This window comes from Rhododendron vialii, chromosome 1a (genome assembly GCF_030253575.1).
Source record: "Rhododendron vialii isolate Sample 1 chromosome 1a, ASM3025357v1".
NCBI lineage: Eukaryota > Viridiplantae > Streptophyta > Magnoliopsida > Ericales > Ericaceae > Rhododendron > Rhododendron vialii.
In genome coordinates this window covers 8,149,321-8,168,379 of record NC_080557.1, presented here as the reverse complement: position 1 = coordinate 8,168,379, position 19,059 = coordinate 8,149,321, and the positions used below count along the sequence as shown (strand labels likewise).

The window sequence follows — 19,059 nt, the reverse complement described above, 5'->3', positions numbered from 1 at the left end:
TTATAGTCAACAATTTTTGCCGAAGCTGTGTGCATGTTTAATTCCTTTTCGTTTTCACAGCATAATTATGTGCATCTCTAAATTCTTCATATGTTGCTTTAGTTTTGTAAGGACTTAGCCTTGGTTCAACTTATTTGATTAGTATATCACAAAGCTAGAAGTAGGGTGGAGGCAACAAATCATGGTAAACGATTACAGAAATTTGTAGAAGAGTACATGGTCATGGTTTAAATTACTGATACGTATCATTATTCAAACAACATAGATTTTTAAAAAAATAAATAAAGTGTGGAAGAATCATACCACTTGAAAGACATTTTCCGTGAAAAAATTGCCGTTTCCAAAATCCCGTGGGAATACCCGTATAGGTTTAGCCTTAACCGTTTAGGTGATGACTTTCCAAAATCATTGTACCATCCTTTCCATATTTTTAGGTAGCTAGATAGAAGGTAGAAATATTTGTATCATTCTTTCCGAATATATTGTTAGCCCTTCTACCATGAATCTCAGCCGTAAAAAAAATATGAACCGATTCTAGGATCCAAAATATAGGAGGGAATTTAGGGGATTTGAAAACAATAAAGTCAGAAGTTAGACACTAAGGGGCTGTTTGATAAAACTGAAAACTGAAATTGAAAGCTGAAAAATTAAGTACTGAAAACTGAATGCTGAAATTTTTAAGCTGAAAAGCTGTTTGATAAATATATTAAGTACTAAATTAAAAAAATGATGAATTAATTTTGTTCCAATTTTATCTTAATTTACTAACGGTCACAATATACTTTTGGTAATTGTGGTGGAGTGGTGGTGGGGGAGTGGTGGAGGTAGTAGGAGTGCTGGTAGTGGTGGTGGTGGTGTAGTGATGGTAGTGGTGGTGGAGTGGCGGTGGTGGTGATGGTGGTGGAGGTGGTGGTAGGAGCGGTGGTGTGTGGTGGTGTAATGATAGTAGTGGTGGAGTGGTGGTGGTGGTGGTGGAGTGGTGGAGCTGGTGGTGGTGGAGGAAGTGGTAGTGGTGGTGGTGGAGTGGTGGTGGTGGTGTAGTGATGGTAGTGGTGGGGGAGTGGCGGTGGTGGTGATGGTGGTGGAGTGGTGGAGCGGTGGTGGTGGTGGTGTAGTGATGGTAGTGGTGGTGGTGGAGCTGGTGGTGGTGGAGGAAGTGGTGGTGGTGGAGTTGGTGGTGGTAGTGCAGGGAGTGGTGGTGGTGGTGGTGGTGATATGGTGGAGGAGGAGTGGTGGTAGTGGAGGTGGTGGTGGTGGAGTGGTGGAGGTGGTGGTAGTGGTGGTGGTGGTGGAGTGGTGGAGGTGTTGGTGGAAGTGGTTGTGGTGGTAGTATGACGGTTGAATGTAAGTATACAAAAATTCAGCCACAATTAAGTAGCTCAAAGCTACTTAATTTTTTTCAACTTTTTAGCCTATATTTTAAGTGGTACTTAATTTGTTAAGTAATATGAAATGTGGTTATCAAACTTACTGAATCACTTATTACTTAATTGATTCAATATTAAGTGCTGAATTTAAGTTATCAAACAAGCCCTAAAGCTGTAGGATATACTATTCTTATTAGCTAATAAGATCATAAACTGTACCCAAATGTTCATTTTTTAGTTGTTGGCCACATATATATGGCTTTATTTCATTGGGATATTTTTTTAACTAGCTTGTCAGATAATAGAATAACAAGAAGAAGAAAAGTTTTTCTACTTCAATGTTTTTCCAAATGAACTCAAGGACGGATGAGCTCAACTGTCCAAATGACTGCCCTAGCCATGTTTCAAGTTTTTAATTAGACTAATAGTAATATTTTTCCAAATTTTTAAAATTATATAAGTTTGCCCGCCTATCGTTTTGAACAATCTAATATCCGCTCAACCAAGAGTTTGGGAGAAAATACTGTCAGATTTGCCCGATACTTGTATTTTTGTAATATGATATTGTTTTTAAAAATGTATGTGGACACTAGGGCTGCAAACGATCCGAGCCGCTCGCGAGCGGCTCGGAGCTCGGCTCGATAACGGCTCGGCTCGGCTCGGCTCGGTTCAAGACAAAAACGAGCCGAGCTCGAGCTCGAGTCCTGGGCTCGTTTCATAAACGAGCCGAGCTCGAGCTAGTCGAAACTCGGCTCGAATTGGCTCGCGAGCTCGATTATATAATATATTTATATATATATTTATATATATATATATATTTTTACATATTTATATTTATTTATATATATATATATTTATATATATTTGTTTCATAAACGAGCCGAACGAGCCGAGCTCGAGCTCCGTAAATACATATCGAGCCGAGCTCGAGCTCGAGTCCTGCTGCTCGTCACGAGCTCGAGCCGAGCTCGAGCCAACTAAATTTTTGCCAAGCCGAGCTCGAACACTCTAAAACTCGGCTCGGCTCGGCTCGTTTGCAGCCTTAGTGGACACACAAGATTAATTCAGTGTCAAATTCGGGATTTAAATTTGGAGGTGGCACTCAAAATAATCGATATAATTCGACCTTTCCAAAAATACATTCGGGATTTAAATTTGGAGGTGGCACTCAAAATGATCGATATAATTCCACCTTTCCAAAAATACACGCTATTATCATAGGTCATCCATCAACAATAATACTCCTTAAAAAAAATACTCGATAAAAAAATTAGTTGTATTTTTAAATTGATAATAAATTTTATATTTAATATGAACTTTGTTTGATAAATCTTGATTTGTTTTATAATAGATAAATTACAAGATATAATCAATTAAAAAATAACTCAAACTTTCAAAAAAAACAATCAATTAGGTCGGGGGTACTAGTAGGCTACCTATTAGGCCATCCACAGTGGTATAATCAAATGTCAATTGTTTTTAAAGTTAACAATGTTGGTGCAAAAGATTACTCACAATGGTATAATCAAACTTAGCAACATTCTTAGAAATAATCAAATTTTGGGCTTTGGATAACCAAAACTAACAACCTTTTTCAATAATCAAAATATGTGGATCCTACACTACATAAGTTAACTAGTTCCAAAATTTATATACACACGTGTTTCAACTAGTATTTTCTTCTTTCCTTCTTCGCCCACTCTTTTTTTTTTTTGGTTAAATAAATAAAATTGAAGAATAAAAATTTTATGTAGCCAAGTTTTTTCGCTACTCTATATTTTTTTTACTTCGCCAATAAACTATTTATCTTTCTTTTCCTCTAAAAGTGAAACTCATATCTCTCGATTATCTACAATCCAATGCATTGTCGCCGGATTAAGGTATGTCACTCTTCTTTCCTGTTTCTACTACCCATCCCCGAAAAAAAAAAGAAGGAAAAAATCATAATAGGAGGGAAGGAAGTCACCGATTTTTTTTTTCAAAATTAAGAGAGGGAATCGATATATTTTAACTCATAAAAAACGTAAATGGAGGGAAATGAATGTCGGGAAACAGAGGGGGAGAGAATGAAATTGTAGTGGACCCCATATTTTGATTATGGACTAGAAGTGACCATAGTGAAGCTTAACATTGTTAAGCTTAGCAACCTCTTAAATGAATAATCAAAAACTGATGTGTTAACTTTTGATTATCATTTTTTAATTATACTACTGTGCATGGCCTTACAATTGGGAGGAGGTTTTGAAGCAAAGCTAAAATGTCTTTCTTTTTGGGCTAAAATACTCCAAAAACTCACGTAGTTGGGAAGTTCAGTAGCCCTCGAAGCAAATTATAAAACGCGAACGGGTGAACGGAGAGAGAGAGAGAGAGGGAGAGAGGGAAAAATCAGAAAAGTACTGTAAATTTCCCAACGGCGATGGAACAAGCGACGCCGTCGTCATCGGGGCTATACGGAGACGGAGAACGGAGAGGAGGCGGGGGCGGCAAGTTCAGGAACCCAGCGGCGCGTAGGCCGCCGCCGACTCCTTACGACCGTCCGCCGTCGAGTCGGTCGCACGCCTCCGGCGATGGCGGATGGTTGTCGAAGCTCGTGGATCCCGCTTACCGCCTCATCGCCGGCGGCGCCACCAGAATCCTCCCTTCTATCTTCTCAAAGTCACCTTTTTCCGCCGCCTCATCCACCGAAGATCATGGTGAGTCGTATGTATCAGATATCTGTACGCGTATTTGAATGCATTGTAGCAATAATTAGGGTTATTGCTAAGGTCGACCTGTTCAAAGGAAAGCTCATACTTTCCAATCCCGTCGTACCCAAATTGCAATGATAAGTATGTGATGTTTGAGACTTTGAGCTGTGAGATAAATGTGTTTTTAAACTTAAAGGTGCAAACTAGTTCAAGTAGTTTGAAAAAAGAAGAATTGCAGTGGGGATGCGTGGCCGCGGTGGGCACATGCTCAGTGTTCTACAAGTTGGCCTAGTCCCCGCCTAATCCCCGCCTAAGCTCTAGGCGGTGGTCCAACGCCTATATTAGGCAGCCACATTTTCTGCCTGAGTAGCGACTAGCAATTTGTAGGATATTGCACATGCTGCCTCCGTACTGCTTATAGTGAACCGATGGTGTGCTGCTACAATGTAGTAGTTTTGAGTTTCTTTCAGCACTAGAAAACCCTAGGTATGGATGATGGTTTCAAGAAGATAATGAGTACCTTGGCATAAATGTGTGTTTTTGACTGTTAGGTGATCCAGGAAGCGGAATAACCTTAAAAGTTATTGTACATGTATCCTTAGTAGGAGCAAGGACCATAAACAGCAATTGGTTGAAGGAAAATAACTGAAGTACTTCCCAATCTTGGATACAAGAGGAAAAGCGGTAAATTGTTGCCCTTTCATTTCCACTTAGTAGGGACTAGGGGATCCAAAGCCGCTGGATGATCACGTCAATGTACCCAAAAGTTTCCTTGCTACACAAGAATCAAAAACCCTAGTAGATGTGGAGCGGTAACTTGAACGTAGCTTTCATGCTTGTAAAATACATTTTCTCAAGATAGTGCTGGCCCCATATGAACAATGTGTATAGGTAGTAGAGCTTATAGGGAAAGCCAAGACATGAAATGCATAACCCCTCAATCCCACGTCCACATGCAAAAGACCCCCCTCCCCCCTTCTGCTCGAAAACAAGAAGGAAAAAGCTTTGAGAAGATAACCGTGTATCTTCACGTGCTAACTCTTCTTCAATCAATTTTTGGAAAAGGAAGACTACTTGGGTCGGTTCTATTAAACAAGCTGTTTAACTTTGCAATGGCAGTTTACAGCCCCATCCATGATCCCAACTAAATACAGGGAAATTCTACAATATGAATAATCCTCTTGTGCTGTTATTTTATACCTGCCAGGCCCTTGCATAGTGCATGGGAACTAGAAAGTATATTATGGTTTCTGTGATATGCTTTCTGAAGCATAGATGAGACTAGATTTCCATTTTGAGTGTTGCACCAATTAAACTTAGGTGCACTTTTAGATGTTTGTGGGAAGGAAATCATTTTAGATGGTTAAATACTGTTGAATAATCAAAGTTAGAGAAACCAGGAGTAGGAATTTCCCTCATGGCAATTGGATCTCAACTACTATCTTGGATGTTTCCTTGTAATGGCGTAGTCGTCTTACAAGAGATGGTCTATTCTGCTCCCATGTTGGATGTATGCTATTTTGAGAGTTTTGGGAATTCGTTCTCTTTAGGCATAAACAGTGGTGGAGGGGCGCCCCGTACTAATTGTTTGAGTGTACGAACTAGCAACTAGACTACTAGATAAGGGTAGCACTTCATTTACAAGTGTATCGACGCTCTTTCAAGGCGCAATAACAAGTGTTAGAGTTTGGACTTATTTGGTTGAAAAGGCTATTCTAGCATGTGTGTAAAGGGATGTGGCGTGGAAAAAATTTAATTCTATCCCCAAAAGTTGGAAACTCGAGATGTATTTGCACAGAGAAACTATCCAACTCAAACTTAACTAAACCAAGTCTTGTATCCCATTCTCTTGGGTTCGGCTACCAAATGTTGGGGATCAAACGGCCAAACCAACAAACACTCAATCGCGCAGAACAATCAAGAACAAGAAAAGCAAGACAGATTTTACATGGTTACAACTTACGCAAATCGCTTAATTGTACTCCACAGGGTGTTGGTGTGTTTCACTACGATGAGAGAAGTATGAAGTTACAACTTGGAGTTCCCTAGCTAATGCTTATATAGCTTCAAGAGAAACCCACATCAAAATGCACTGTTCGCATTATTCTGCGGCTCGACCGGGGGGACGGAAGATCCTGCAATGTCTGTCTTTGCTTCCACTTCATCGCTGTCCGGACGGACGTGACTCCCGTCTGGACAGAAACTGCTGTGACTGAATTTTTCTTCACAGCTCACACGTGAACCCATCTTAGTTGGATTCATTTTGATAGGGAGTAGATGACTAGACAGAGTTCTTCACGTGTTGGCGGTTTGGCTGCCTAACACACAACCATCCTTATTTTGCCTGGTGGACACATTGTATGAAAATCAGGCTTCAAAATAACATGGAAGGAGTTGCGGAAGGCATCTTTTTTTTTGTATTTGTATTGAGTTTTGTATCATCCTTGAACTGATGATTTAAGTCTTAAAAGGGTATATCCCTGAGAGTGGATGATTGCATTGAGCATATTAAGTGATCAACAGATTTGGAGGTTAGTTCCATAATATAGCTTGGATGTGAAGATAGATCATTGGGGATTGGTGAAGGCAGCAGTAGCGTTTAGAGAGATGGCAGTTGTGGCATCAGTGCCATTCTTTAGTAACTTTGATCTGAACTTTGTAAGAGGATCGCTTCTCCATTTCATTTTACATCAGCATGCAGGGAGGATGTCTTTGGATTTCTGTTGTAGGCAAATTTGATCAGCCAGCATGCTGTTTCTACACACACAAACACACATTTTTTCAATTTGTTTTCTACACGGTACTGCCTTTGTAGACTTATTTGCATCATTTGTTTGAGTATTTAAATTACACTTTCCCTTGTAGTGTATTAGCTTTCATTTGTTTGACTTACATTGCTTTCACGGAGGACAATTGTTTTTCTCAGGTTTATGTTCATCTTTAGCCAATACTTGGGTTCTTCTGTTTTGTTTTGTTTTTTTTCTGAAACAGATAGTGAGGGATCAGAGGTAGAAGAAACGGCCTATGGCGGTAGTGAAGGACACACTGTGAATGTGAGTTCATACCATTCTTCTTATGTTTGTGTTGTCCTATGTCTTTCAAGGGCCAAATGTTGTCTACTAAGTGTATAAAGTTCTTACTGCCGGGAATTTGGTGGTGGAATCTATATGTTTACTGATGGGCAACAGACTACATCTGTATGTTTACTGATGTGCGACAGACTACATCTGTATGCCAAAACATGGCTTCATGCCAACTTCCTTGAACTGTAATCTGAATGTGAAAGTTAAACAACGTGTAATGGTAATTTCCAAGCTACATGCGTCAGTATATGCGTCATTTCCATTAGATTGGTTGGCAACTTTCATATGTTACAATTTGAGGAACTTTTCAGAGGACAATGTAATATCCTACATTCCTCTTACTTGGCCGCCTAACAATCAGGATTCAGGAGCATCCTTCCACAAATTTCAGTTCTGATGGAGTTTCTTGTTTAGATCATTAACTTTTGAGCTTTAGTGAAATGGTGTCTATATTATTCATCGACGCTTATTATCTTCTTCAATGCTTGTAGTTGATAGTAATGTCGAACATGGAACAAATACCAGTGGTAAATCTTTAATTTTGGTTGGGTTATTTTGAATAATATTGTTTTATGCATTTATAGATTAGAATGCTGTGGACAGAAATGAATTAGTATTAAGTACTGCTATTGTAGTAGTTAGAAATATTGTGGTAATTTTGAAAATCCTTGACATGGACTGTATGAGTTTCAGGGAATTTGTTTGCATTTTACTTTCTAAGTACTTTGGGTTTCCTTTTCACACCACCTCCTCCTCCTACAATTTTCTTCCAAGTTGGATCATTTTAGAAATTTCATCTTGCTATTTTCTTACTATATGCCATCTTTCATTTATTGCATGCAATAGTTATTCATAGATATATGCAATATATAATAAAGAACTGTATGAATTCCTTTGGTTCTTCATCCACAGGCACAAACAGAGGTTATAACACCTAATTCCAGCATTTAGTACTTACTCCTTCATGTGGCATGTTCTACATGCAGTCCTTAATGTGTTTGGGGTATTATACACTGGTCTTTCTGATACTTTCTCATGCATGCTGTTAACTGTTTCGGAAATAACTAACAGTAACAGTGCGCTGCAATCAATTTTCATGGTGCTTCCCAACCTAACCACGTTAGGCACATGTATCGACAAAGGTGATGTCTGCATCCTGGGAGAAGTTGAGTGGTAATATCATCCTTGCATTGTTTTGACGCTTCATCGTGTCTCAAATAGGGGGCCTGTTAGTTCTTGATGAGGGTATTGGGAGTTGGGAAAATGTTAGTAAGTTGGAAATACTGGAGTTGGTGGAAGGAGTTGGGAAAATGTTGGTACGTTGGAAATACTGGAGTTGGTGGTATAGTGTCAGCAGAGGTTTTCCCTTCCACTATCACCTCCTCCTATATTGTTTCCAATTCGGCCCATTACAAAAAAAAATTGCTATCCATTATGTTACTTATATGCAAATTTTTGTTTTAGCATTGGAGACTTTAGCACATGGAGATAAGGAAGTATGGTAAAGAACACTAATAACTCCGTTGTTGCTCCAGCCTGCCTCCACATACACAGAAGAAGATGCTAACATACATTTCAGCATTTGACTCTTAGTTCTTCTTCATCCAGTATGTATCCAAATGCATTCCTTTATGTGTTTGGGATCTGATCCTCTCCCATGCATAGCATTTAATCGTTGTAACTTAGAGGCTCAATCATCGTTGTCGTTATTGTTGTTTTTGGTGTTTGAAATACAAACTTAACTTGCTCTTAGAACTTTTGGTACTTAAAGAGGAAGAAAGTTGTCTTTCGTTTTGTTTTTGGTTGAATTATTTCGTTTTCAGTTTAATCATTTATTTGATTTTAAGACCCGAATCAGGACTATTTGAATTTGTTGGGAATGTATCTCCGCAGCTTGAAATATCCAAACCTGAAGGAATTAATTCCAAGGAAGGAGCAGAATTAGGGAATGGAAATTCTGATTGTGTTCAGCTTGGACGGGACAAAATCAACAACTTACCTGACGGTACCGAGTTCTCAAAAATTGAGCAGCTGGTAAAGGGAAGAAAGTTTTCTAGGTAAAGTGCTGCCATTTTGATTGATATTCTTATCTCGTTTCTGGATAGCTATTTATTATTCTGGTTTATTCGTAGTTTAATTCTCTTTTTTCACGAATAAGCTTCATTAATCATATTGCTCACGGATGCATTTAAGATGAAGGGGCATAGCTTTCGATTCATGTGGGTGCCCTTTATTTACTTTCTATAATTGTATAGCAATAGTTTCATTTCTTTGCTGATGTGCATGAATCTAAAATAAAGAAGCCTTTTTGTGATGTCCAAGGGAATGAGTTGCTTTCTTAGAGACCAACTTTTGGCAATTTATTACCTCTAAGTCTTGAAAATTTTGTTTTTCCTCAAGGTGCTTTTTCACCAAACATAACATATTTATGTTTGGAATAGTACAATCCTTACTCAACAGAGTGCGAAAATAGCTTTTAACACTGTTTTGGCAACCTTTGAAGGACTGCAAACACAGAAGTATGACAAGTGCTTTTGAAACATGCTTGTCTGAACTCGGCATTACTATGCAGGGATGAACTCAATCGTTTGACAGGGATATTAAATTCTAGGGTTGGGGATCTTTCTAATACTTATTCGGAGGAAAAGACACAAAATATAGCCATTAAAAGAGAAGGAAAAGAGGCTGTGTTGGTCCATGAGAACCGAAGAATGTCCATTGAAGAAAAGCAAGATGGTTGGGTTGGAGCTAGAGTAGGAACCTCAACACCTTTACTTCCATTAGCTGTGAGTATATTCTTAAGACAACTCTGTCCTCTATCGTTGGTGTATTCCTGTTGAACTAGCTTTTCTTAAATGAAATTCAGACTCATATTTTTCTAATGTCACATGTCACATGTAACATGTTTTCATCTTTAGAATTCCTATACGCGGTGAGTGCATCAAGAAACTTCTAGTGACTGTAATTTTTGTAGAATATGCGCAAAGCACTCTTATCCAAGGGCACAGTGCAGAACAACTTACATCCATACTTTTTAAAGTCCAAACGGCATAAATATTGGATAATGTAAGTATTTTGAAAATCAAGGTGCTGATCATCTAGCGAATGATATTATTGAATGTGACCTATGGACCTTTACCCACAGTTTTCATTGCAAGCAGATGATGCAATGGTAAACCTGGCGTATGCTTGTACATGTATTTTGTTCAATGTGTATTTTTCTAATTTTCAATTTTTTCCTTTTAGTTTTCAGTACCTAAGCATATCATGCCCTGTAGTTCTCCCCAAGTTATCTCATTTGACAAGATGAAATGATGGACTATGCAAAGATTAAGTTCTCCAAAATAGTGTCCTACTTGAGATTGTCTGTTTTATTTTTTTTTGATTGGTGAAAGTCAACATGTTAGAATAGTAGTTCGATTGAAGAGGAGTTGAACTCCTGACCTCTTTTCCCCTAGCACCTAAATGCACCCCCTGATACCATTGGGCCAAAGGTCTCTTGCCTACTTGAGATTCTCTGTTTCCTTTTTTCTGGATGGGAAGGAGAAGGGGAGGTTTATTCTACACTACATTGCCGTACTACATCAAGAAAAGCAAGGTCCTTTGGGTTCTTTCTTCATCATATTTTATTTCATTTTCAACTTTTGTCTGCTCAATAAAGACTCGAGCATGAAGCTCATACTAAGCACTTAAAACTGGTAAAACTGCTATTAAACTCTCAATGTGAAATGACATCAATTTTTTCCATAGTTGGAAAAGAAGATTGAAAAAAATAGGTGCGAAAAAACTTGTCAACTGTTAGAAGTCAACTAAAGAAGCTTAGGACAGGGCAACTGTGACTTACAGAAAAATTAGCGAGGGAGTGGAAAATTTGGGCAAAGTAAAAGAGAGTGAAGAATAAGGGGGCAAATCAAGTAACGTCTAACTAGCTGAGGTCAATAGCTGACGGCAAACCTTGAATGGATGTATATAGTCTTGCTCTGCAGCCTTGCCCTTGAAAGCCAACAAACTGATAAAGAAGGTCCCATGAGTCCTGGTGACAGTGTTTTGTGTTTAGTATGACCATGCTGCACGTTTATGGTCCTTATTGTGCCTAGAGGGCTCAAACCTTTTTAATCGAGCCATTCAAAAGGGCATGTGGGGTACCTGAGTTGATGGGAGCCTCTGGATTAGCCACAGGTGCCTGGTTTGGTTGAGTACTGGAATCGCCAGTCAGAGCATTCCATTGGTGCTAAAGAAAGAAAGTCGATCATAATGCATGTTTCAGAATTACACAGGTCAATTCACTATTTAACTCGATCATTCCACAAGCTTCCAATATCTGTTGATAAGTATTCAATATTTTGTGATACTTCTGATTCATGGGGTGGAATACCATAGAATCTAAGAACATGGATTGAACCAGTAAAAGCTTTGGATCCATCTTCATGGGTAAGGAACTACTGTAAATGAGGCAAAAGCTTACGGAAATGTAGAGTAAAACTGATAGCAACTTTACTCCTGGCATTGATCTTTTATTTTGTATGTACGTGTATTTGTAAAATATGCTAGTCTTGTGAAATTCGCAGGCCAAAGAACCTGTTGGTGCTTCACCTGTTGATATTGCAAGAGCTTATATGAGAACTCGAGTCTCAGAAGTAAGCACTGCTTCTAGGGAAATAATCTCCGATGAAGAAAAAAGTTTACAACAAAGTGGTGGATTCGCTTCGCCATTGATGCCATCACATTCACCTAAGTCATCTGTGTGTTGGCCGGGTTCCATGGTACAAGATCAACATGGTTATTCAACCCCACAAAGTAGCAGATATGGGCTTCATCTCTTCCAACGGACCCCATATTCCAGAACTATGTATTCGAAATCCAAACCTGAGGTTTGTGGAACTACATATAATCTGTATTATGGTGGGCTAATATATGCACATTTTTATGTATAGTTGTAAGAATTTCGATGCATGTTTGTGATATTTTTTTGTTGATCCGTTTCCCTTTTCATATTCCTAGCTGACTCGTTCACAAACGGACAAGAAAAGGTATCTGAACATTCTGTCAACTCCCCGGCTGCAACCTCAAACTACTCTCTTTGGAAAGGTATATCTGATCATTTTTGTCTTCATTTGCTTCCATGGCTTATTTAAGTTTTTTCAATTTGTGTTTTATTTTGCAAAATTTGCTCAGTTAATTCTTTACCAACCATTTGACATTTAACGAAGTATTTCTGATGGCTTTGAAACTTCCATCCTATGTAGTCGTTTCCTTCTCATTTGGTTATTTGCAAGTCCATTTGCCTTCACAATAGTGATTGGAAAGTGGTGGGTTTAAAATAAATTTGCAGCCTTTCTTATATCTCGGTTCAATTTTTGATGAATTTCTTCCTAATGTTCTCTGTTGAAATTTTTTCTTATTTTGAAGTCCAATAAAAATATACTCCGTTCCCCAGTTTATGAGTCGTTTTTAGAGCTTTAACTTTTTCAGGATACTTGCAATTTATGTACTGGAATTCAAATTTGACAGTTCTAGTTCCCGAAATACTTTTTCATTCTCATTCGTCAACAAAATTATAAGAACTCACAGGAGAGAGAAATAAAGATATAAGCATTTTTTTTTTTCAAAGCAGACTTCTCCGAAAATGAAAAGGAGGCCTAAAAATTTGGGCTGGATGATGTAATGATCACTCGTTTAGCATTCTTGCGAAGCAGGGGAAATTCCTATATTTTTTTGATGGGGGCCGCGCGAACGCAGGCCCCAGCGAACTGATGCATTGGACATTGGCGCCCTTTTACAGATACTATCTTCTATGCATCACCCTTTTCCTTTTCAAGAACTTGGTATGAATTGCGTTATTTAGCATGTTTTGGTCTGTGGGTGGGTGGGTGTTGGGGTTATGCACAATTTCTCTATGCTGGGTGTTCAGGATAGCTTGGTTCGTGTTGGGATGAGCTGTGTGTGGGAAAAGTTACGGAATGAAGTACTCTCTGTTGCCTCTTTTATTTGATTCTATTCATGAATGGGGATGCCTCATCGTGGAAGGTAGTATGAGTATGACATTTCAGGCTCCTTCAAAGTTGGTTTTCTTTGGTTGGGTGGCAGGCTCACGAAGCTATTTTATTCGTGACAATACGAATAAAAGGTTGAAGTTATGTTGGGCTGTGGTTGTTTGTGTAAGAGGTTGGTAATGTGTGAAGCATCTTATGCAGCATTGTCCAGTCGCTAGAGAGATTGTGAGTGGGGAGATTATCTATAATTTGCATTAGGTTGATGATGCCTTGATCAGTTTGGGTGTTGTTGGCTCCTTGGAGCAGGGTTTTTCCTGTTAAATTTGCCAAGTGGAGGCTACTCTTTTGTATTTGATGTGATGCTTGTCTTGGATAGGAACAAGATGTCTTTTGAAAGCGAGTGCCCTAAATGTTGCTAAAAAGGAAAAGTTTTTTCCTTGCAACGCTTTTCTTTTACCATACTTGTTATATAATTATCACTAGAATTTGTAATTTTTTCTGCAGATACTAGTATATAGGAGGTTCATGGGGGTTTAGGGGTTATCTTTATAGTTTTTTGTGCGAGGATGCGGCCTTTTTTGGGCACCCAAGGCATTTTCTTCATACTTGCAATAAGTTTTGTTTGTGTCTAAGTGGTAGACATTTCCCGTTTCAATGTCTAGAGATTGTTCGCTTCTAGAACGGAGTATATGATTTGTTTGGAGACATGACCTGTTGAGTCTTGTTGGATGTCTATTATTTGAAGTTCTTGAATGGTTTGTGAATTGTCATTTTAAAAATATTTGGTTATATCTTTTTGCTCTACTCGACATTACCATAAATTGAAGGAAGTTGTGCTTTTTGAATGATACTCGGTCAAGTACTCAATTATTTATTTATAATTAAACCTGAATCAGATAATTTACTTACTAATTTTCATGACAACCAACTTCAATGTCTAAGTATGATCACATTGTTCACAAGGATGTGGTAGTTGCAGAAGGATGAGGAGAAAAAGAAAATGTCGAGGGTTTTTGTGTGCTACTAAAGACTAAAGTATGAAATATAGATGCGGGTATCGTTTAAAGAGGGCAGACGCTACTCGCTGTGAATGGAGGACTTCACTATTTTTAAGACATAATGGTCTTTGGAATGGAAAACTACGAGTTATTTGTACTTCTCCCTTTTTTAAATGGCTGGTGAACTGATTTCTTTGGTGGTAAGTGGCAGTCCATTTGAGTAAATCTTTTGGTGCCATGCTTGTACCTGTTCTTACAGAACAGCATCCATCATCTTTTCATGTGACCAACGTCTGACATATGAATTGATTGTTGTCTTACCTGTGCTTGTTATGTGTAAGGATGATGCAATTAAGGACGTCAATGCATCGGTGGGACCTATTCGTCGTGCACGGCGTAAGTTTGTTTCTGAAGCACGACCCAGAGGATCTGGTTCCCTTCGTTTTCCTCAAAATAGTCCCTTACAAGTGGGAAATTCTAGCCTTTCTAATCTGTTCTTGCCTGCACACACAAGTGGGAATTTGGAAGTTGGATCTACAAGCACACATACAGAGTTTCAGTCAGTTGACAACACGAGGAACACTTCTGAAGTGGGCATCCCAGCTCTCCAATCCTCTAACCCCGCTGTTAGAGCAATATTGGAGCATCTTGATAGGAACAAGCCCACACCTAAAGAGAAGTCAGCTGAGTTGCAGCTAGCCACCGAATGGAAGAAATTTTCATCTTCTATAGTAACTGATGCGATGGTAAAAGAAGGTACCCCGTTGCCACGTTTAGAAGGCTATGATTTTCTTAAGAACAAAAGCATTGTTGAGAAGGGATCCTCTGCTCAAGAAAATGATAGAGAGAACTCCAATTTTAAAGTAAAACCTGCAGAGAAAAGTACTAGTCAAGCAGCTGATGGGAGTAAAGATATTGGGACTTCTAGCACTCTCAACAGAAGCAACAGTCCCCAAATCAAGTTCACCAATGAGGTAATTTATTTATTTCTAAATGCAACTGTTTATATGAAAGTGAATCATTAATGCCTGTCACCATTAGGTGGTTTATTGATGTGAACATGATAATAATTGGCACATTATGACATGTTGTAACCACCTGTAAGTTGCCCCATGGATGTCGATAATTGCATGGATTGCTCTGAGTTGTATGCATATTGAGCATGTGAATTTGTCAATGAAGTTTTTCTTATAGCGTGCCTCTGGGAAGCTTTGGTTCTTTCATATTCAGGATTTGTATTCTCAGGATGAGCAGAATATACTTGAGCATTCATGTCACATGTTAGCTACAGTTTGTGTATTTGGCGGTTTCCTTTACCTGTAAATTGCATTGTTCCTTGGTAACTGCTGGTTTGATGATGCAAACCAAGTGACCACCAAAATGAATCTGCTAATGGAGGTTGCTGATTGAGTCAAGAAAGAAGACACCTATCATCTTGGTGAATCGATTTTCCAACTACTGGTTTCAACAACCGTTTTCATCAAAATTTGTTCCTGGTTGCTTTGGCAAGTTACTTATATACCACACAGGATACATTGTCTTATTTTTCCTATTTTACGTCAACTTCTTTTTGCCACATTCATCCATTGCATTCTCTATCGACATTTTTCCTTCCTGTATTCATGCTCATATGGTGGTTGTTTTCAAAATGATTCACACATTGGATTTGTATATGGCTGGGTTTTTTTTTTTTTTTTTGTTGAACTGATGGCTGATGTAATATGAACTTCTGAAGAATTTTCTTACTTGTAAAAGTAATGATGCATACTAAATTTGTGAAGCACATGTCGGAAAGTAAATATTCATATGGAACACTTAAAATTGTTGCTACTTGTAATAGTAATGCATGGGTCGTTCAGGGATCGGTCATTCAAAGGTCATCCCATGGATCTACTAGTTGCATGAATATGCTTTTAGATACATCAAACTCATGTTGTTAACTCATTGCATGTACTTCTTGTCAGGTTTTAATGTACGCATTTGTACTTAAGTTCATTCACTGATTCACATAATTTATCCAATATTCGATGTGTTCATTAGTTAAGGATCACTGATACATATCAGGTTCGTTCTATCTAGACTAGAAAGTAGAATAGCCTTTTAGAGCATCCACATTGTAATAAGCAAATTGGTATGGATAAGCAAACTTAACAACAATGCTAAAAAAACACCTCACATTGTAATAAGCAAAGTTACAAGTCTTTTAGCAAATAATCAAATTCCATCCATTCCATAACCAAACTTAACAACTTTTACCAATAACCAAAACTCAATAACCAAACCCAATGACCAAACTCAAAACTAAAAAACTAAAAAACACCCCACATTATCGAGACGAATAATTTGGTGTGGTCGGGTGCGTGATTAAAACTCGTTTGCAATTGGACATAGGTGCATTGCGTATTCTGGGGGGTTTTTTTTATAGGGATGCAAAAATAACCAATGTGGAGGTAAAGTTTGTTAAGTTTGATTATGAACTAAATGGATAATCAAATGCTGACGTGACACATTTTGATTATTGATTTTGATTATTCTCAATGCGGATGCTCTTAGGGCTTATAAATATGGATGTTATCTTTCATGTTATGAATAGATTTGATTATTGAATTAGTATGGAGGCAGCGGTCATTGTGATAGTCCGTGGTCCTTGTAGAAATTGCCAACCCTTGTGAGGATGAAGCACCCTTTCTTTCTCTTCTTCTGCTCATTCTTTCCTTTATTCTTGTTCCCACACTTTCCCCAAGTACTATTCCTATTTCCCCAACAAAAACCATCACGACTCCTATTGTAGGCTGTAGTACTCAAGTGTCCCAAAACCTTCCTACATCAGTTTGGTGTCAGAGCTTAATCCTGCATCCTAAAAGTTTATTTATTTACAATGGTCACAACTAATGAACTTAATTCCAAGGTTGACGCTCTTTCCAAAGACCTTAAGGCTACTCAGGAAGGTGTTGCTACTTTGAAAAGTGATGTGGCAACAATAAAAAGTAGTGTTTCTACGTTAGTAAGTGATGTAAATGAGATGAAAGCATTACTACAAAGATTGATGGTCGCACTTCTAGGGGAAACTTGTGGAGCTGATGATGTAGTTGAAGAAACCAGCAAATTGGACGCTGACCACATTGCAAGAGACATCCAGACAAGTGTTGAAAGTGAAACAAGAAACCAACAACATCGTGATCATAACTTGCACCTCAGGGAAGCAAAAGCTGATGTCTCAGTCCATGAAGGCATGAACGAGCATAGTTGTGAAGAGTTGCAAGTTGGGAAATCCAAAGGAGAGCAAATAAAGGCTGAACTCTATGCTTCTTCGGGGACGGAAAATGTTGACATTGAGTTTGTTATTTTCTGCATAAGTTCGATGGAGCCAATGGGGTGGGGAAAATTTTGGCGTTTGGTCCTTCTCATTTTGGCATTTTGTTGCTTTAAAAATATCGATTTTAATGGATTAGACTCCGATGCTCCTTATATTTCATACTTTGGCATTACAAAACTCAAGGTCTAGTTTTTTCCAACGAAGGGAGAACGACGAGGTCAACAAAAAAAAGGTTAATTGCTAGATGAGGGTATTTGGTAATGGCAGAGATCCTAATCGGGGCAGCATGGGTTTCGTTCAAGGATCGGTCGTTCAAGGTTCATCCCATGGATCTACTAGTTGCATTAATTTGCCTTTAGATAGATTAAACACATGTTAATTCATTGCATGTACTTATTCTTAGATTCAATGTATGCACTTATAGTTAGGTTCATTCACAAAATTTATTCAATTAACTTAACTTTGAACCTCTCACTCAGAGCTACTATCCTTCCATTGCAGACTACTTCGTTCAAGCTCAAAGACAGCATAGAGCAGAAAGGAAAGAATCAACTTTGGCCTCTCCACAGCCAAAGTGAAAGGCAGGGAATTTCCAACACCGTCCCCAACTTTGTTGGATCTGAGTTGCTGAAAAAGCCTCCAGTTCACTCTTCGGCTTCAAAGCCAAACCTGGCCTCTATTTCTGTCAGCAAGCCTAGCTTTGGGTTCACATTCCCGGTTTCCACGTCTTCTGGTGTTCTCCCAGAGCCGCCAACGCCATCTATCATGCCGTCTACTTTAGCCAGTAGCCCGCCTCAGCCGAAAGATGGGCCTGCTATTCCATCTTACAGCTTTGGAACAAAGAGGTCGAAACCACCTCTTGTTTTCTCTTTCCCTTCTACAAGCAATGCCTCTATACAAGATAACGACACAGCAGATATTAAGTTCAGCTTTGGATCTGACAGGAAGAATCGGGTATCTTTCAGGTCAGTTGATGCCATTTGTTATTAGCGTTAGCATGCTGAACGTCTTCTTTTGAATTTCTTTTTTTCTTCCACCCTCCCCCCTTTTAAGCGTCCAGCTCGTAAGAAGATTGATAATTTGTATTTTTCTATACTGTTGCACCATTCTTTGAAACCTGACTCATGTTTGATGAGCTACAGAAGGCAGGAAATAGAGCCTTGAAATCAGTGAGGTGGTCAACAATGAAATGTGCCTTGTTTCCCTCATTATCACGAGTACATCTTTATTTTTGTGCTTTTTCGTTGTGGGGGACATTCAGCTACTCTTGGAAAGGCTCTATACTTTAATGTTATGGTCTGCTGAACTATGGTATCTTAATTGACGTGAGTCCATTTTGAAGAAGATTATTTTGTTCATTCAATGAGGGTGAACAATTTTTAATGGATGCACGTCTATTAGTTGAGGAAGATTTTCTGGCAAAGGCCTTTCCGGAAATACCCTACGTCCAATGTGATTAGGTGTGATTTACAGGGTCTCACACCCTTTCCGGAATCAGAGGGCGGTTATGCTACCCGCGGTGGAGTGCGTGAGCTTTTCGGGGAGGATGAACAAGATTTGACTCCCTATTTGAGCGAGAATGAAAGTTTTTTTTTGTTTTTTTTGATAAGCACAA

General features: G+C 38.7%; 1 protein-coding gene across 1 annotated transcript; it reads left to right on the top strand.

Annotated features, from left to right (window-relative positions):
• The first annotated feature begins 3,654 nt into the window (after positions 1-3,654).
• LOC131315979 (nuclear pore complex protein NUP1) lies at positions 3,655-18,648 on the top strand. The gene is made up of 8 exons (XM_058345247.1): positions 3,655-4,060; positions 7,046-7,107; positions 9,031-9,194; positions 9,710-9,923; positions 11,706-12,008; positions 12,139-12,225; positions 14,470-15,102; positions 17,946-18,648. Exons 1-8 carry the CDS (start codon positions 3,784-3,786, stop codon positions 18,432-18,434), a joined length of 2,229 nt encoding a protein of 742 aa, XP_058201230.1. The 5' UTR covers positions 3,655-3,783; the 3' UTR covers positions 18,435-18,648.
• The last annotated feature ends 411 nt before the right edge of the window (positions 18,649-19,059 follow it).